Source organism: Aphelocoma coerulescens, chromosome 3, assembly GCF_041296385.1.
Source record: "Aphelocoma coerulescens isolate FSJ_1873_10779 chromosome 3, UR_Acoe_1.0, whole genome shotgun sequence".
NCBI lineage: Eukaryota > Metazoa > Chordata > Aves > Passeriformes > Corvidae > Aphelocoma > Aphelocoma coerulescens.
This window is the reverse complement of record NC_091016.1, coordinates 13,939,826-13,958,603: the sequence shown is the minus strand read 5'-3', so window position 1 is coordinate 13,958,603 and position 18,778 is coordinate 13,939,826. Positions and strand designations below refer to the sequence as shown.

The 18,778-nt window shown below is 39.1% G+C and overlaps 1 protein-coding gene across 12 annotated transcripts in view; it reads left to right on the top strand.

The window, feature by feature from the left end:
- EHBP1 (EH domain binding protein 1) overlaps window positions 1-18,778 on the top strand; it is a 211,321-nt gene that overhangs the window by 140,324 nt on the left and 52,219 nt on the right. For 8 of the 12 annotated variants that reach the window (XM_069009116.1, XM_069009115.1, XM_069009113.1 and 5 more), the window contains 2 exons: window positions 132-275; window positions 17,679-17,826. In XM_069009116.1, coding sequence (XP_068865217.1) covers window positions 132-275; window positions 17,679-17,826 — 292 coding nt within the window. The remainder of the gene's footprint in view (window positions 1-131; window positions 276-17,678; window positions 17,827-18,778) is intronic. The other 4 variants (XM_069009117.1, XM_069009112.1, XM_069009110.1 and 1 more) reach the window with 2 other exon arrangements.

The following is an 18,778-nucleotide window of genomic DNA, read 5'->3' as shown; positions in this document are numbered from 1 at the left end:
ACCTCATGAAGACATAATTCATGTGTCTCCTGACCCTTATTGTATAGGAAGGCCTCTGGCTATTAACTACTGTATAAATGTTCAGTACCCTGAGGCTGCCTTGCTGTTAATTATATTTCTTTGTTTTTAAGCAACGTATGTTGTCAAGACAGGAGGAACTTAAAGAACGAGCAAGAGTTCTGCTTGAGCAAGCAAGAAGAGATGCAGCATTAAAGGCAGGGAATAAACAACTAACCAGTACCCTCATCCCAGCCCGCAATAAGCAGCTGAATGATGTAAGAAACATTGGCCAGTCTTGCAGTTTACAGAGTTAAAATGCATTGTATGTGCTGTTGGGGGGGGCATGTCCTCGCAGAACATTTCTTCTCTGTGTTTGATGTGTCATGTGTCCTTCATTCACTTTTAAAGCCTGTTTCTCCTGGTGTTATGGCCAACAGAAAGGTGTCTCCCACTTCCCTGGAAGCAGAAGTCTGGGAGCACCTTCTTTGATTTGCACTATAGTTTCTGGTGGGATGAAACTCAAAAGTTACTTGTTAAATGATAGTGAAGTAATTTGTACTATTTTTGAGTACATCTCTTTCAGTTGATATAAATCATTTCCTTGAGCCTCTGATGTGAGCTCCTTGCTGCTTTAGAAGTGTTGTTGCAGTGGACGGAGCTGCTTGCATCAGTCTTGTAAAAGAGTTGATGGAACGATTCCACATAATCACCAAAGTTGATTATGCTGGTGAGGGGGGAAGTGGAGCTGGGGAATGAGCTCCAGTGTTGAAGCAGCTGTGGTTGCATCTCCAGTGGCTTCCATGGTGACCTGGAAGGATCCCTACTCTCTGGAGATGAAGGCTAATTAATTTTTATGCAAACTTTTGCAATGCTGGTTTTGTGATTCTAACTATTGCACATTAGAGACTGTACTGGCAACTGAGAATGTAAATGTAACTGTAAATGAAAAATAATGATACAGAGAAAGAAAATCTTTACAGGTTCCCACCTTTCAGAGCTCAGTCCTGAGGGGCAGATTCTCCTCTTTACAAAAATGGGATCATACAATCAAAAAATGAAGACAGTGATTTACATGTCTCATTTCATTCTTTTAACTTTCTTGGATCCATGCTGGTTTTTCTTTTTTGTAGCGATACCTCTCTGTAGACTGACACTTCATTTTACTTTGAAATATATTCATATACGCAGACAAGTGTTATTTGTATCATGATATATAAACAAATTTTTTTCTTATTTTGTTCTTTAAGTTTTTCCTAGATATGTATATTTTAGTATAAATTTCACTTCGGACTTTTTTTTTAAATTACCTTTTCATAAAGAAAATGGCATTAGAGGAGAGTTACTATGGCAACTACTCAGGCAGAAACAACTGTAATTAAAGTTGCCTAACATTTTTTATTACATGCTCCTATTTTCAAAGGTTTTACAACTATGCTAGTATTTCATTGTTTGAGCTGAAATCTTCCCTGTCAGCTCTTCTGCCTCAGGGTAATATTTTTAATTTTTTTAACTTAAAAAAAACCCCTGTTCAGCTATTTCTCTGTATTTGCTTGGATAAAGCATTGTTTTACCCATATTAAAAATAAATAAAATTTGGGAAGAAGGTTAGATTCCCTTGAAAAATCTTTTCAAAACAGTCAAAGTGGTGTTAATACCACAGTCTTGTCAGAGAGCCTTGAAGTTCAGAAAAGTTCCTAAGTGTCAGTAAAAATTGTCTGTATGGACACTGCCCAGGAAGAGCATCTTTTACCATTGCTCTCGTAAGGATTGGGGCCCATTCTGATGCAGGTCATAGGACTGGGAAACAAAACTTTCTCTTTTAGACTCAAACTCCTGCTAATGAAATCCAAACAGGAGTAAAAGGAGCTGCCCCACTGGCATACAGAGAAGAGATGCCTTGGGTAGGTGGCAACGTGAAGTTAGACAATAATGAAGATGGTGTCCAGGCCATGAAAACCAGCTGAAGGGTAGGAGATGGTGAAGGGTTTTCAGGGTGAGAGTCAGGACTGTGTAGTTCAGGCAGCCAGATCACCCACAGGACCTTATTTCATTTGTTACAGAAGCTGAAAAATTAATTAGAAGCCTGCAGGAAAGGGAAGGGCAATCTTTTAGGGCAGCTTGGCAGAGCCAAAGTTTGTTGCTGCCTCCATCAGAAGCTCAAGGAGAACTGTCCTGGAACAAATGGTCCTGGCCCCTGTGAAGTCTGGGCACTCTGAGAAAACTGTAATGGCACTCCTGACTTGAGTTGATTGTCCCATAAAAATGACAGAAGCTCCTCAGCTCTGAAGTGTTGTTGTGGAGATGTGATTTGGAGACTCTCATATTACTATATAAAGTTGGTATGTAATAATATACATGATGTAAAGCTGTGTATAACATGTATGCATATATTATATACATATCCATACATGTGCATATTCTGAAAGAGGATGCATGTGTGCAAAACATATATAGGTGTAAGATAAAACACATTGATTTCTGTTTTCCTTTAACATGTTTGATATTAGTAGAGATGAAGCATTTCCATCTGATGTCGTTCTGCCAGTTTTCTACAGGTCATTGCTCATTTGATAGTTAGCATATAGTACAGACTTATTTCTATTCATGGTTTTTTGGTCATTGAGGTTAATAATAAGAACTTTGGCTCAAAGCAGTGTTGTATGTGTCAGTGCGCAGTAATGTGTAGTAGTGTGTTATCCAAATGAGAGTTGTGATAATGAGAATCAGCATTTAGTAGTGGAAATTGGATGAGGCTCATTTTCGGGATGGATTGAGATTCAAAAGAAAACGGTTTGAAACAGGAAGATCTAATTTTAAATAAGAAAACTTTGAAGAGATAGTTCAGGGGCAATACTTTTGAAAGTAACTCTTGAAGTCTGCAATTGCACCTTTTCTGATACCTTCTCAGAAAGAGCTTTAAGCATCCTCGTCCTTCAGACTGTGCTCTGTCAGTCACCCCAGCTAAGTGAAGCCTATGGAGTCGTTAGTTACTTTAGAAAAGTCTCATCTCCTAGGCCTTGTTGTTACCACTTTCCCTGTGTCATGTGAGAACGAGGAATTGCTGCTTTCTCAGTGATCAGGTGAGAGCAGCGTTCTCCCCAGTGCGTGGGGTTGGACAATGTGCATGGTGAGGACGGGTTGTGTCACTGCTTGGGGTCAACAACAGAGAGGAAATTTCCAAATCTGTATGGCCATAAATACAGATTTACTTGGTGTGTCCCAGTCTGATTTGTTTTGGTAAAAGTCCATTTTGAAAAAAACAGCATTCCCATTTCTCCTCTAAGCACAGAGCATAGCCTCATTTCTCCCATTTCTTCCCCCCTTGCAGCACGGTAGAAGTTTTTTCAATGTTACACCTGCTTATTTGGTGCTTCTCAGAAGCCTTCAATCTCAAGCTGTATGCATGCCAGATAGCATGTGGAGGTATGCATGCAGGTATTTGAAGTCTAAGAGGAGACTGCATTGATCAGAACCTCCTTGAAATCATGCTCATGGTTTGGGAGGATCATAGCTGTGTCATTAAAATTGATGCAGTCCTTTGGAGACTGGAAGAATTAGCTTAAGAGCTCTGTGAACAGAGTTACTGATCCCCTCATGGGTCCCTTTCTCTATGGTAGATTTATAAACAGCTCAGCCTTTCTGCTTGCTTTCTTGATGTACGTGTGCATGTGGTGACTCTTTTACGAGATGCTTCTGTCATTTGCAATCTGATATAGCAGCTGTAATCACTTAGCTTTTAACCAGGAGAGCCTTTTTATTAGCTTACTCATTTTTATTTAACCTGCCTTTTCTCAGGGTGAATATCACAGGGCTAGAAGGGACATATCTGCTCCCACCAGATGCTGTAAAATACCAACCTGTAGTGATGGTTGTTAGCAGCGGCAGCTTGGCTGGAATGTGATGTTGGAAAGGTGAGGAGACTGGAGCTGGGCTGTGCGACCTATCTGGCAAAGTGACAGGCTAGAGGGGACCACAATGAGTGGGAAATATTCAGAAGTCATGGGCCTAAAAGGCCTTTCCAGGAGGGGAACCCTCATCTGCAGAACACGGAGTGGAATCCTTAATTCCCGAATCTCTGTATAACTCTGCTGTCAGCAAATATCTGCAAAGGCCGTTGGCAAAATCTTCTTATTTTCTTTTAGTGACTGGTCCACATAAATAATGGAAATTTACTGCAGCTGTCATTTACTCTCTAAACTCAAATGGCTATGGTTATGGAGTCAGCATGATTACAGAGAATGGAATTAGGAGTTAAGAAATGCACAGGCAACTTTAATTAACCTCCTTTGTGTATATGCATTATGATGTAGTCTTTAATTATGTGATCACATACTATTTTCCCCAAAGCAATTGTGTCTCATTTTCCTCAGAGGATAGAGGTGATGTAGAAGGCTGTTTGTCCAGAGGACCTCTGTGCTTTTGATTGCAGAAATTGGAAGGTGTACGACTAACGAAGCAGGGACTGCGAGGAGTGAAAAGATGAGGTCATGGTCAAGGTGCTTGGAAGAATTAAATGTACTTCTGCCTTTACCTGAGTTCCTGATCAGTGCCACTAAGTTTTTTGAGCCTAATATCTTCCAGGTGGTCGCTATTTGTTTATCCTTCCTTTTGCTTTGAGGCAAAAGTTTGATTTGCAGATCTATTGAGCATCCAGGTCTGTCAGGGAAATCAGTTGGAGCTGTGCTTGAGACATATAAAGGGCTGTATAAAGCTTAGTATACTGAAAAAAACCCCAGGTTATAGGCTTCCCAGAGCAAGCACCCAGTGACAGATCCTTGTAGCTGGATCTCTCTGTCTCAGTTCTCATCAGAAGAGCAGGGTAATAACTCTTCCACAGCGTGTTGTGAGAAGGGAATGTGATTAATGCTTTTGAGGCTCTTAAATACCGTAGTGGTGGGCAGTGTAGAAAGAAATCAAAAAATTAACAATTCTGTCTTCAGAGCAAGATTTGAACATTGTGGTGTAAAGAATAATGCTACGTATTGATGAGTCTGCATATGGAACATTGAAAATAAACCAATGTACTGAACACCACTGGGTAGAGCTCAGGTCTGAGCTGAAGACCAGGAGATAGTGAAAGTAAAAGGTGGTGCCACCACAAGGCTCTGTTTTAGAGGATACAGAGCAGGATGAAAATTAAGATTATGCCCACTAGTTTTATTTCTGGCATCTCCTAAATCCTGTGTCAAATTCTTTTAACTTGCTTTGGTAAGGTGGACAGCTTTAGCAGGGAAAGCCGTATCTAATGGAATTCATGAAAAATAGTGCTCATCTGGCAAAGGATGTGTTTTTCTCTCTACCAGGGACCACAGATAATTTCTGAAGTTATTTGCATTTTGCATGAGCTAAGGATTCCTCCTTGGTGAATTTAGGTGCAGTACTGGGCCACCCATATATGGATTTGGCCAAAAATTTTGCATATTTAGCATCTGGCATGGATTCTGGGATGCAGGAGTTCAATAGCATGATACCTGGAGGCAATCACTCTGTCTTCTGCCTTTTGTGAAATAGGAAAATAGTAATTCTTTCTTCACAGCAGCATTTGAGTATGACTACGCTAAAAATTGTGAGGGACTCCATTTGGAGAATAAGTATTTAAATCCAGATTAATATAAACTGACGTGGGGGGGTTGGGAGAGTAATCCTGATGCTGCTGCTGTGCTTAAGTGCAACTGTTGCTACCCTGCTTTCTGTACAGAGAAAGATTTGGGTTTAATTATCTCTGCTACCGTTATTTTGTATTTATTCAAGCTGAATGACAGCAATAGCTGCCTCGATATGTGTATATTGAAAAAAAAGAAAGATTCGAAAGAGCAGTGGCGACTGTGTTCCAATCTTTTAGTAGATTTTGCAGATACAAAGTACTTCACCAAAAAGCTGTCTCCTCCAAACACACGAACACTGTGTGCAGAGGGCAGAGGAAAAGGCTGTGCCATGAGATTGTTTCTCCTTGCTCAGAATACTCTTTTACTCCCTTGCTCAAAGGACTTGTTGCAGCTGTATCTAATTCATTTTTAATAAGCTCTTTCTACTTCAGGTGTCAATCTGTTGTGCCCATTACTTTTCATTTTCATAAATATTTGAGTGCAAAATGATAACTTTTCTTTTTTGCGTGCACTGGGCTAGTGGAAATGGAAGTTCTTTTTAGAAAGGCTTCAGAAAGTGACAGAATCTGGAAGGAGATGAGTTTTTATGATCTTTAATTTTGGTTGCATACATTTGCACAGATCCAGGATATGCTGACTGCAATAAAATAAAAACAAAGCATTATTTTAAATGCTCAGAAAAAAAGTTTTAATAAATGATCCCATTTTTGGATCATATCCTGCAATAATCTGCTTCCTCTCTGTACTAATAAGCTCCAAACTGTCCAAACTTTTCTCCAATAAGTAAACTGTAGCCAACATGAACAGAAGTGGTACTGAAAGCAAATTCAGAATTGACAGCAAAAATAGAGTATTTTAATTTGATTGAAAGATGCCTTAAACTCAAGGTAGCAATGCGAGTGTTCTTTCCTCCAATTATAATTTCAGGTTCTTGAGAGTGAGTACAAAATAGCTTCATTCAGTATTTTTTTTTCTGCGTCAAACCAGAATCCCTACTTTTGTTAGAATAGGGAAGGCACCCAGTTCACTGCAAGATCTTTTGTAGTCTCCTCAGTTGAAAAATAAATGTCTGTGATTGAGGTGGTGATATGAATTCATTTAAGGAAGCACTCTTAAGTTATTCCTGTCTTGTTTTTCTTTTTAAAAAATAGATTAAAAACCGGATATTTGTTAATTAAACATCTAGCATGAATTTATTGAGGTGTAGGACTTTGCAGGTGGCAACCTTGGTCTTTTAATATTAATTGGAAAATATTGATTGAAAAAAGACTAGTCTGTCATGCTGATAATTGCAACCAGATTTAGATATGATCACTAGATCTTCCCAAGATTACAAAGAAGCAGTTACCATCTAATTGGTAAAAAGATTGAACATTATTTTGGTAATCCCTGAGCTTTGGTAACTTATTCCCTGTTGTTCATTTATATGTCTTGTCTGTATGCCACTATAAAGTGGTTAAATATGGTGTTAGCTGATAAGACTATTTACATTTCATGAGCATTCCAAGTTTTCTAGTTGTTTTAACAATATACTTTTCTTTAACTGGAGGTTAGACCTGCTGACTGAACACTTCAAACCCACAGCTGACCTGATATTTACTTCTTTATAGCGACACGCTAAGGTTGAGATAGTCTGATCTCAATTCCTTGATGGCAAGAACAAGCAACTAGTTTTATTTAACGTTCCTCAATACATGAAAAATAAAAATAATCTGTAACTTTCCAAAAAGGTTCTACATCTTTTGACTTCATATTTGATCTGTTTAAGCACTTTCTTACTACAAAGTTGTGATATTTCACTGTACAAAAATATTGCTGTAGACAAGTCCCTGATGTAGCTGGGAAAATAAATCAATTAATGCAAGTAAACTAATTTTGAAGAAGAATTAGTATGCACTGTCAGTTTTATAGCAGGAAGGATTTCCTGAATAAAGCATAACCTTTGATAATGCACGACAAATGCTAGCAGTTTCGGTTTTAGATAAAAAAGCTTGCATTTCTCAGCTGATTTTTATTGCTGTTATTCCCATAAGATGTATCTGTTTACACCACTTAAGGATCTGGCCTAAATATATAAATTTATTTATTATGTGGCTGTAAATTCAAGGTGCTGCACAGTCTGCAGCCATACCATTAACTCGCACGCTGACAGAAAATAGGCTGGCAGTTTATTAACGGAATTTTAAGATCATCTGATCAAAATCAGTTCCAAAATTTTAGTGTCTTCTATCCATTTATAAATATTAGCAAAAAAAAAAAAAAGATAGCTCTGTTTCAGAGCTATCCCTTTGTGTGCAGAGTGAGACCCGGGTTTCTCAGCCCCTGGAATGCTCTTTTTCTATCGCTGCTAATAGCTGTGGACGTTTTCCGTGTGGATGTTCAGTACATGCTGTTGTGAATCCCAGGATGATATCGCCATTACTTAGAGCTGTATTTTCCATTGCCTATTCTGGTATTGCTCAGCATGCACAAGGGTAGAGTTAAAATCTTTATTCATTTCATTTAAAAATGTTTCTTTTGTTCTCCTTATCGTGTTCTGGCTTTCCCAAGGATATATGCCTTGAACGAAAAGTCACATGTGCATTACTAATTGTGTGCCATTGTATTTACAGTTCCTAGTGGTGGCACTGTGAAGCTACTAATTCTTTTGCTTCACTTGATGTAAAATAATCTGAGTGTCTTTGATAGCAGTGAAACAGTATTAATTGTTTTGTACATTTCTTGGTCACTCTTCTTAGGTGGTCTTCATAATCTATTAGAACTTTCAGCCAGATTTTTGTAATGTCATGCCTCCAGCAGTGATTAAATTGGTAATTAATGAACAGTCCTTGGCAACATAAACCACATCCCGTTAATTTTCCCTTTTGAGTTTTTCGAAGTTGTCGTCTCTGTCAGAAAGCATTGCGCCACCTTGCTACGGCCCCTTGGCATGGAACCACAGCGACGGGATTTTTTGCAGCCATTAGTAGATCAGAGCAGTAATTTCACAGTATTTTGGTCAGGGTAATTATAGTACCAAGTACCGAGTAGAGTTGGGAATTCGCACAAGAAGTCCAGAAATACCAGGTGAGCTTCCTTGTGTTCACTGGGACGTTATGATTAGTTTAATTGGGCTTTGTTTGATTTCAGCCGCGGAGACTCTTTGTGCCACGGCACTGCAGCCACTTTCCACTTTAGTGTTTCTGACCTGCATTGACAGGAACTGGTGCAAAAATGAACTCTTTGAAGTGGGACTCTTTGGAGAGGGCAACTAAAAAAGGGGAAGAGTGATGTGTAAGTAGTGTACTGTAGCAAAGCGTGACACCAGCCCAAACACCCTGCGTTTTGTGGGTGATGTGGTTCAAATTCTTTCATATTTTCAACTGGAACAGATAATATTTCTGCTACATTTGTGCAAACCTCAAGGAAATTACTGCATTTAAAAACACAATCTGTTTTTAATCGGTGGCTTTTACATAGCACCTGCTGTTCTACCTTCCTTTGAAGATACAGTTGTTTCTCTCACCAGAAATTCTGTGAATCGTCTATTTAGTCCTGCAAACAAATCTGGGCGAATGCATTAATGAGACTGCAGCTGCACTTAGCAGTTCACATGTCACAAAATAGTAGGTAAAGGCATTCATACTTGAGTGACTGACTATAGGTGTAGTGGCCTTCACCAGTACATTGTGCACATTAAAGTTTAAATAGTCACTTGCCTGTTGGCTTCTGAATGAAAGGACTGTCACTGGTCACTTCTCCTAAAGCCTTAATGAAACCAAATAGTTTGCTAGAGTTTGGGCCTAACCATTGGGGTGTTTCATGCAGTCTTGTCAGTTGATGTTCATGAATTGACTTGAACGAAGATCAAAGTGTTTCTCAAAATGGAGAAGCGGGGAGAGAGACAGCTCCTTCAATTGCACCACAAGAGCTAATCAAGCCATCAGTTCTTTATGCACTCTGCGTGCCTTTAGAATTTAATACCCAATGGTTTGTCAGGACAAATTGAAATTCGGGGGTTGGCGGGGAGCGGGGGGGAGGTGGAGAATGTCCCTCCTCAGCCTGCTGAAAATAAAATAAGCGGTTCACTCTTCTGGAGAATCGTTTTGATAAATTTTATCATTTAATGTAAAACTGCAACGTTGATTAAATGTTTGGGGTTGAAAAAAGAAGTTACGATGAAGGATTCAATGGGCGTTATGCACCTTAGCACTGAGTAAAGATTCAGGTTTAAAGTGAAAGAGAAACTAAACTCGGGGTGATTTTTTTGTTTCCTTGATTGCTAATGAACTTTTTTTTTTCTGAAACATTTTAAATTGGATTCAGAAGATAGATTTTTGAGTGTCAGTTAAAACAAAGTCATGTGAAAATGCCTCTCTCTCTCCCTCCCTCCCCTTCTCTCTTTTTAATTGATATGATTTAGGCAGAGGAAAATGGTAAGGGGGATTTTTCTATTGCAGAAGCAATTTTTAAGGGATTTAGTCTTATTTAGCCTGAAGGTCTTCACACTAATGAGAGCACTTAAGTTACGTCCAGGCGTTGATTAGACAGCTCATCTATCAACTGGAGCATGAGAATTTGTATTTTAGGTACTTTTTATACATTATAAATTTATTTCATTACTTTAGACTTTATTTTCCACAAATTTTTAATTGCCTTCTTTCACATCCAAGGTGTCTGTAATGCAGCTGACAGAGCACAAATGCGAACAGGGAAATACTCTACGTTTGATGTTGAGTACATTTCGATACATTTCGATAATACCGAAATTTCGACAATATCACAACTGCATCTGTGAAAATTGGCATTCAGGATGCAAATTGCTGCCACAATACATTCCTTAAACCACCACAAGCTCCCTCAAAGTCTAAATGCATTTATTCAGGAAACACAGAATTTTATCTATATTTTTAAATGCCCAACTACTCCCCCCACCCCCAAATTGTGAATGCTCTCTCTACCTGTAAGTTTTTTGCCACGTTTAAAACACAATAGCATCTTAATTATTTTCTGAACCATTCTGAAAAGTACAGCTTTTGTAACTTTTTGACATTTCAGGTTTAAAAAAAATTAAAACGTTGCCACCAGCTTGCACTATGAGCAGCCTGTAATAACAGTTAAAAAAGCTTTCTGAACTATTTGACAAGATTTCTTAGTGCTGAGGCCATATGCTGTAGCCTTTAAGCTATTTCTTCCTATCAGTTTCATTATCACCTGCCTCTGAGTCTCCAATATCATCAGTAAGCACATGCAGAATCATAATTATGCCATGTACAAGTTCTTTGATAACATGTACAGTTTTCTTCTTAATTCTTTATCAAATGCATTGATCGTGGCATGTGTGCATTGATCCAGGTCCACCATCTGGCTGTGTGTGATAAGCACAGTGGCATCTTTGCATTTCCACTGTCATTCATTGCGCTACAATTTGGCTGCAGGGGAGTAGTGGCTGGGATTAGCCCTGTTCTGCTACTTACTTGCATTTTAAGTTGACACCTCTACAGCGGCTCAGACCACATTACAAACTGAAACACATACGCACGACTTAGTGATGTGACACTCCTCAATAAGCTTACTCCACTAGCTACTCAACAATCTGTAATTGGATTTGTAGGAATAACAGCAAAAGATTTCCTAAGAATTGCTGGGGACAGAAGGTGAAGTTTTCTCATTATTGGCAAAAGGCTAGGTATAGATCTTAGGCGATTGGTATTTTCCATTAAAAAAACCTGCCAGCAGTTTGCAGGACTTTTTCAAAAAAAAAAAACCCCAGCAAAATAGGGTCCAGGGAGATGTAGGGTTTGCACTTGTTCTTTTCATTCTCATCACATAGAAGCAGACAGGGATCTCGTTACCCTCCCCCAAAAATTGAGAGAAGGGGGGGAGGAAAACCAACTTTCGGAGGCCCCCTGCAGCCCGCTGGCTTTGTTCGGCTGGGAGTGACCCGGGAGCATTCCTCAGGAGGGCACGTCCCCTCCCTTGGCGCGGGGCTGCCCGCCTGAGGAGGAAGCTTCCCAGGATGGCAGTCTGAGAGATGCTGCTCTCCAGCTTACACATCCCATACACTTGCCAAAAGCCTTTGTTTCATAACACCCCTTTTTTTTTAAATTATAAAGTCAAGTTTACACAGGAGAAAATCCCTTAAGTGGAGCTCGACGAATGTTGACTCCTACAATGAGTAAGCAGCTTTCTTAACTTCTGTCTGTAACTCAGCTGTGCAAAGGCACAGAAAACACCATCTTTAGCCTGTTCATCTGGGATCGGACGCTCTGCCCTGTCTGGATGATGGCACTATTTTAGGACATTTCTGAGCCTGCACGCTTGAGCCCCTGTTTGTGGGTCATGCCAATAGCATTGACAGCCACGATGACAGGCAGAACACGCTCATGGATCCCAGCACCTTAGGTGATTGTTGACCTTAATTATACTTCCTGGATGGGGGAGATCACAAACTTGCCTAAGCAGGGGAAATTCCAGGGAAGAAGTTAGTGGAGGCCTTTGTCTGTGCTTTTGGTTTCGGTCAACTTTCTCAGTTGTTTCCTGGGAGCCCTGTGGGTTGGCAGGGCTGCCCTCGCAGGGTTCTCTGGGAGAGCACGCAAGCGAGCAAGGGGCAGAAGGAAAACACAACGTGTTTTATGGAATTGGATATTTCAGCCTGTCCCTAAAACTTGCCATAGAGCCAAGTGCAGTGGGAAACAGATGAGATCACCTCTGTCACAGAGATGTGCAGCTCCCAGATGGTTAAATGGGTTAAATCTTATTTATCTGAATAGAACTTGGGGGCTGTTTAGCAGAATGCTCCAGCACAAATACCTGTGGTTCACTTTGACGTTACAATTTTTTTGTTGGTTTCTTTACTTATAAATACTTGAACTGTTAGACCTTTTACTTTTTTCTCTGAGAAAGATGTATTTGTACCAGATTAGAAAAGCTAAACTGTTTCTTTACATTGAATAATCAGCCTGTCATGACAAATCTATCTACTTCTGCATGAGTAGGTGCCAGTTTGACTAGCTTCTTTTAGGCTCACACTGGGTTTTAAGCTGGATCCGTGTGCATGACTGGCAGTGCATTTGTTGGACCAGATCTAAGGAGCCAGAGAGCGTTCAGCTCCTTTTTGCCTACAAAAGAGCAGCCAGACAACCAGCAAGAGGCCTTGGATGTAGCACAAGGTGATACTTACTTAGTCAGCCATTCTTTTTTCAAATATTTTTTTTTTCCGTTCAGTAAACTAAGAGTTTTTCACTTTCACAATGACACAAGGAATTAAATTATCAGTGGATTGTTTTTCTACAGCCACCATTCTTCGCACAGAAATACTGTACCAAGTGAATTGTACGTTTTCCAAGACAACATAAAATTATTTTAAAAATTAAAAAATCAAAGTAAAAGAAATTGCTGGCTACTTCTTTAAAAATGCCTCCTTGGTTTAAGAAGATGTTTTCCATTTTACAGCCACTCAACCCCATTTTATTGTGAATTTTTGGGAGCTTTTTTTTTCTTAAGGGGGACAGCTTTGTTAAGATATTGTTTGTGATTCTTCCAATTTTAGACTTTGAGCTACTTCTGTGTTCGTTCTGTCTTGTCTCATCAGTGTATCAGTGCCATAGCTCCTAAGCCAATAGCTACTTAAGACAAGCAATTTGATACTTTTTGTGATAGGCATTCATGAAAAAATATTTTCAAGCTACATGCAGTGTGTGGATAGTGAGGTAGCTGATGTAGACACCAGGCAGAAGGCAGAAAATACCCAAGATGTTTATGTCTGTTTTTGCTTACTACCTCCTAGGATCTGAATAGTCACAGAAATGCAAAGCCACTTTTGTTTATGCCAAGTGTTTCTTGCTTAGCAATCCGTATTTTGCTCACTACCTGTGTATTTTGAGCTGTTCTGAAGCAGTGCTAGAGACCAAACATAAATGTGGTCCCCAGGGTGATCAAAGATTTAATCTGACCAGATGGGACAAACTTGAGAAAGATTTTGACTTTCCACTCTGTTTTGCAACAAGAAAGGCTGATTTTTTTTTTCTCCCGTCCTTTCTTTGTTAGCAAAGGCAGAGATCAGGCCATCCCCAGAGGAATGAGCAGGTGTGGCCATTTACAAGCATGTCTGGTTATATTATATACCAACATAAGAAAAGTTTGAAATGGTTTGAAAAGATCTGCTAAACAGTTTTAATGTTTCATCCCAAATCCTATTTACTCAAACAAGAGCCGATCAAGGTCACAGTACAACCCAGCCTGCTCAAACCTTTAAAGCTCGTGTAATTTTATTTTTCTTCTTATTTTTTTTTATTCAGTCTTCTCTCCTAACTGAATAGGTACATTTTGGTAATCCTGAATAGGTACATTTTGATAATCCTTGCCTCTGGACAAGCACAGAAGTCTTTTTCTTTCTGAATGGCTAATAACAGAGCCGTTCTTCCTGTCTAATGATGAAAGAGGTGGCAGTCAAGTTCTTTCTCTTAGATGTACTGTGCACTCACAGCTGACCACGAACCATTTTGAAACCTACAGCTTCAGGAATCACTCCCTCTCATAGGCACAATTCTGTTTTGATTTTGTTGCTGTGGATTATAAGTAATTTACCACATTTTTTTAATGTTACTTTTGTCCCCCAGTCTATGGGCACGGTAAAGAATTTACTTTTTAAATGTCAAATAAATGCAGTTCACCAGATTATATTTTTTTTTAATAGTGAGAGGATGATATATTATCAGAATTCTGGTGTAAATGCAGTTTGGATCCTCCCAAAATTCTGCCAGGACTAAAAATCCCTCGCAAAGGTTTTGTGGTTTATTTTCTTTTTCTTTTTAATGTGAGAAGATTGCAAAATTTTTGGTCATTTAAGAAGATGGTTTTTAAGGGGGTGTTTGGGGTTTTTTTTTCCCCTGAAAAACTCCACCACTCTCAATATTTTCCTGAGTTGTGCAGCTCTCAGCTGGCTGGGTAATGATCTCGGAAACTGCCCCGCCAGTGTTTCCCATTCGAATTCACCTTCCCAAATCCACAGCATAATTTTTGGCCAAAGTAATGTCAGTCATTGCCGTCTGCGGCGAGTACAAACAGGACCCCCTAATGGCAGCCATTTTTATTTGTTTCTTAAGATCCAAAGGCTGCTGAAAGAACAATTGGATAAAGTTGAGGATTGGAGAAGCTTGATTTTCTTGTTCCAGTGAAATGAAACTCCCGTCCTTTTTTTTCTTCCCCTTTCCCTTAAAAGCCGGAGTCAGCTAGGGGGTTGTAGCTGTGTCAAAGCCGTTGGGATGCCACTGCTGATCACTTTAATTACTAGGACTAAGGAGGATAAAATTAAAAGTAGCACCATTGAAGCAGTGGAAGAAAGCTTGCCGAGATGTCAGTGAACTGTGAAATATAAAAATTGCATACCAATACATTTTTATAGGAGGGAAACAAGGAATTACATTACTTATTCTTGAAGAGTTTGTCCTTAAATAGTGAAGTTTTCCTCACTGTGCATCTGCATGGCAGATCTTTAAACCATTACAAAATAGTTGGGGGAAAATAACAAAGAAAACTGTAATGTCTCTTTGGCATGTCAGATTTGTGTCAGAGGGTGAAAGATTTTACTGAGTTTTCTTTTCAACTGTACGGGAAAAAAAAAATCACTGTATGTGTGTTTGCTTGGTCCTTTCTTGGTGCAGTGCTTCTTTTTGTGTCTCCTGGGTTGGTTTTTTTTTTTAATATTTTTGTTCGTGCCCCCGTACCTCTCCCGAGTGCTTTCCTTTCCAAATTCTGGCTTGATACGCTGTTTAACAGTTTTTCTGCGCCTCAAAACTTAATCTATCTACTTTTTCTGATCTCAGTTTCATTGCTCCTTCCACCAGTGTTTCTTCTGCCAAGCTCAGTAACCGAGGGTTCAAATACCTGAATTGAATTTAAGCAAGAACTAGGCTGGTTTTTCCCTTATCCGCTGGTGATGATTGGCTTAATCAGCACAAACACAAGCCACCATAATCTGTGTTTGCTTGGAGATCCCCGGGATGTTAATGACTATGCTAATAATTCAGGAGACAAGTTCTCTTTCAGGAGGAGGGGAGGAAAGGAGAGGAGAGAAATCAGCCAGCTCAGTTTAGGGCATTTTTGTCACAAACACGTAACTGGCCCTATTTTAAATTACATGTGCTGAAGTAGATTAAATTGTTTGACGTTAAACACATGGGAATCTTAATTTTGTACATTTGTTCTTAAAAGTCGTTTAAGTTAAGCACGCAAGTTCCTATATCCAAGGAATCAGGAATATTAGAGATTTGAGCAGTTTTATTTCAAGTAAAATTCAATGTAATTAATGTTACCAAATACTGTGGGTCGAAATAAAACTGTTTGCTGTGTCAGTTGGCTGGCTAGAAATTAAATTAAATTGATCTATTATAGTGCATGGGGGGGTGAAGGGGGGAAGCTTTCCAGTTGTCTTTCTAATGTGTACTTTACCAAATAAATTTTTGGTAGAACTGTTGCTCTGTGCCTTCTGGGAAGTTAAAATGTGAGAAAGCAAACAAAGCCCATGTGCCATCCCTCTGCCTCGAAAGGCCCAGGCAGAATTGTCTTTCCAGGGGAGGACATTAGGAGAAAAGTAAATCAAGGCAATCTGATAGGGAATCGTGACTCTGTCACTCAGGGGCGAGATATTGTGCTGTGTCCATATACTTTGTTTACTGTAGGGTTTTATGAGTTGTAACCTGCCCATGCAAGCTGTTAATGAGGCTAAATCTTTCTGCTTGAGGATTGAATTACAGCACACCTCTGGGCTAATGGTTATAAACAGAAAGTCCCATTAGGGCTGCATTCTGATTCAGTCATTTGCATTTTTTCTATTGTGCCGAGAACAATGCTGAGTAAATAGCTACAAACAAACAATTTACATGGAAATGGATAAAATGTACCTAATTAGTATTTTGCGCTTGTTTTATTAATGATTGCTTAAACTAAATAGCACTTAGCAACAGCTCTCACCAGCCTCTGCAGGTGTGGGATGCTCAAGTTTGGGTTGGTGGGAAGGCTGCCAGAATGGCTCTCCAAAATTAGGCAGTTTGTTATATTCCACTTAGTTCAGGTCAACAGCCTGTACCTGGGATTTATCCAGGTCATTGTGTCAATAGTACAAACTTACTGGCAGGTTAGATTTAAGCCAAGCACTGACTTTGTTGCACTTACGAGCATTTCTGATATTGAGGGGAGAGGAAAAACAGTCCTAACTATGCAAAAATCCGTCTTTAAAGTGAAAACTGAAACGGTTTCCCTTATGGAAACTGTGGAGTCTTACAGATATGTTTAAACACATCTTTTTATGAAGATTTTTTTATCATGGTGGGCTAGTCTTTTACAAAATTTCATGCTGCAGAACTTTGTTTATTTACGTAACTGAAATATTATCATGCTTCTAAGTGATGAGCTTTAAGTGGGACAGCACTATCTGGCATGGTTCCAGTATGATTCCTTTAATTATTGACCAAAGCCCTATTAGTAGGATGTTTTAAAGGGATGCAAAGTCTTTTCTGCTGTGAGAGCATCTATTGTTCTTTCAGTAATTTTCATTAGTTTATTTTCTTTTAAAGAAAAATATCCACTGAAGTCAAAGAACATGCTTCAGATTTGATGCCACTTTACACTTTGAAGTCAGCTTGGTGCTTGGAGTAACCAAGAGCAACATCTGGCTTCTTAGTTTAGTTCTGTGACAGAATACTACTCAAATGAGTAATTCAATTTAGTAAAACCATTTTATAGCCACAGTAAAACTTTGCTCAAATCACTCATTGGGTGTGATTACTTTGAGACTAAAGTGTCTGCAAATTTTCATCAAGCTGTTTTTACAGAACATAATTTATAAAAGCTCTGCATTGCAAATCATCAGGTTTCTAATGCAGTAATAATTTGGGGAATGCTTAAAAAAAATAATCTGACGCATGGATGTCTTTAAAAATTGTGGTGTGACACCCAACTGATATCGAGCGTCCTATTTATAATGTGGGCCAAGCACCATGCTGTAAACCAGTTCCTATCATGATGATCAGATTGAGAATGAAATTGCATTTCTGTCAATTACTGAGTTGGCAACTGTTCAATATATCTTAGCAGCAAGATGAAGAGCGGCGTCGGCAGCTGAGAGAGAGAGCTCGTCAGCTAATAGCAGAAGCTCGATCTGGAGTGAAGATGTCAGAACTTCCCAGCTACACTGAAATGGCTGCAGAAAAGTTGAAAGAAAGGTCAAAGGCATCTGGAGGTGAGCTGAGGAACCTTGTATCTTATTCCTGTGGCAACCTAGAAACCAGAGACCTTTTTGGGTATCACTTTTATTCACACTTCAAAACGTTGTTCATCAGGTGAACGTGTCAAAAGACCTGGCTGTAGATACGTTTCCTAAATCAGTGATTTGTCACCGAATTTCCAACAGTTAAAAGAAAAGCAGCCATGTGATTGAAAGAAAAATATGTTCTGTGAACAAGTAGCTCATGTTGGCCTGTTATTTACAGATTTCTCATTACCCACAGTTTTTTAGAATTTCATGGTTGTTGATTCTCTTCAATATATGTTTTTATATAGGAACGTGGACATAATTTTGGGGGAAAACAATATTCGAAATATTTAAGAAATGCTATTTTGTATTACATGTGTTCAAAAGAAGAGAATTTTGAATGTGGCCTGTAAGAGGTGGGAGGCAACAACCTTTTGATTTTAAATGGCAGTCTTTTGACAGACCACTTGCTTTTTCAGGTTTTGAGTTTTAATATTGCTATAATGTTATTAAACTGACTTTGAAATACCATTAAAATTCATATACCTGCCAGTGCTATGAGCTGGAGTAATGTAGTGTCACTCAAACTCAAATGGGTGCTGAGCACACGTTTCAGTGCAGGCTTCCTGCTCTTTTAATGTCTTCTACATATTCTAAGGGAAATAGTGTTTCTCTAACTCGTAATCATAAGCCAAAGTGTAAGGAAAATCCAGCTTGATACTCACAATGCATGTAGATTCAACAAAAATATTTATTTCTTCTCTACTAAATGTATTTTATATGCATAAATATTTAAATATAGTCTTACTGCACCCTAAACCCTACACTTCTGTTCCATTTAACACCAAAGAGAAAGCAGTGAGTTGCAGTTCTCCCTTTGGGTCTGGTCTTCAGTTTTACTCTCTTTGCCCAGTAAACCAAGCTTGCCAACATAACTCTC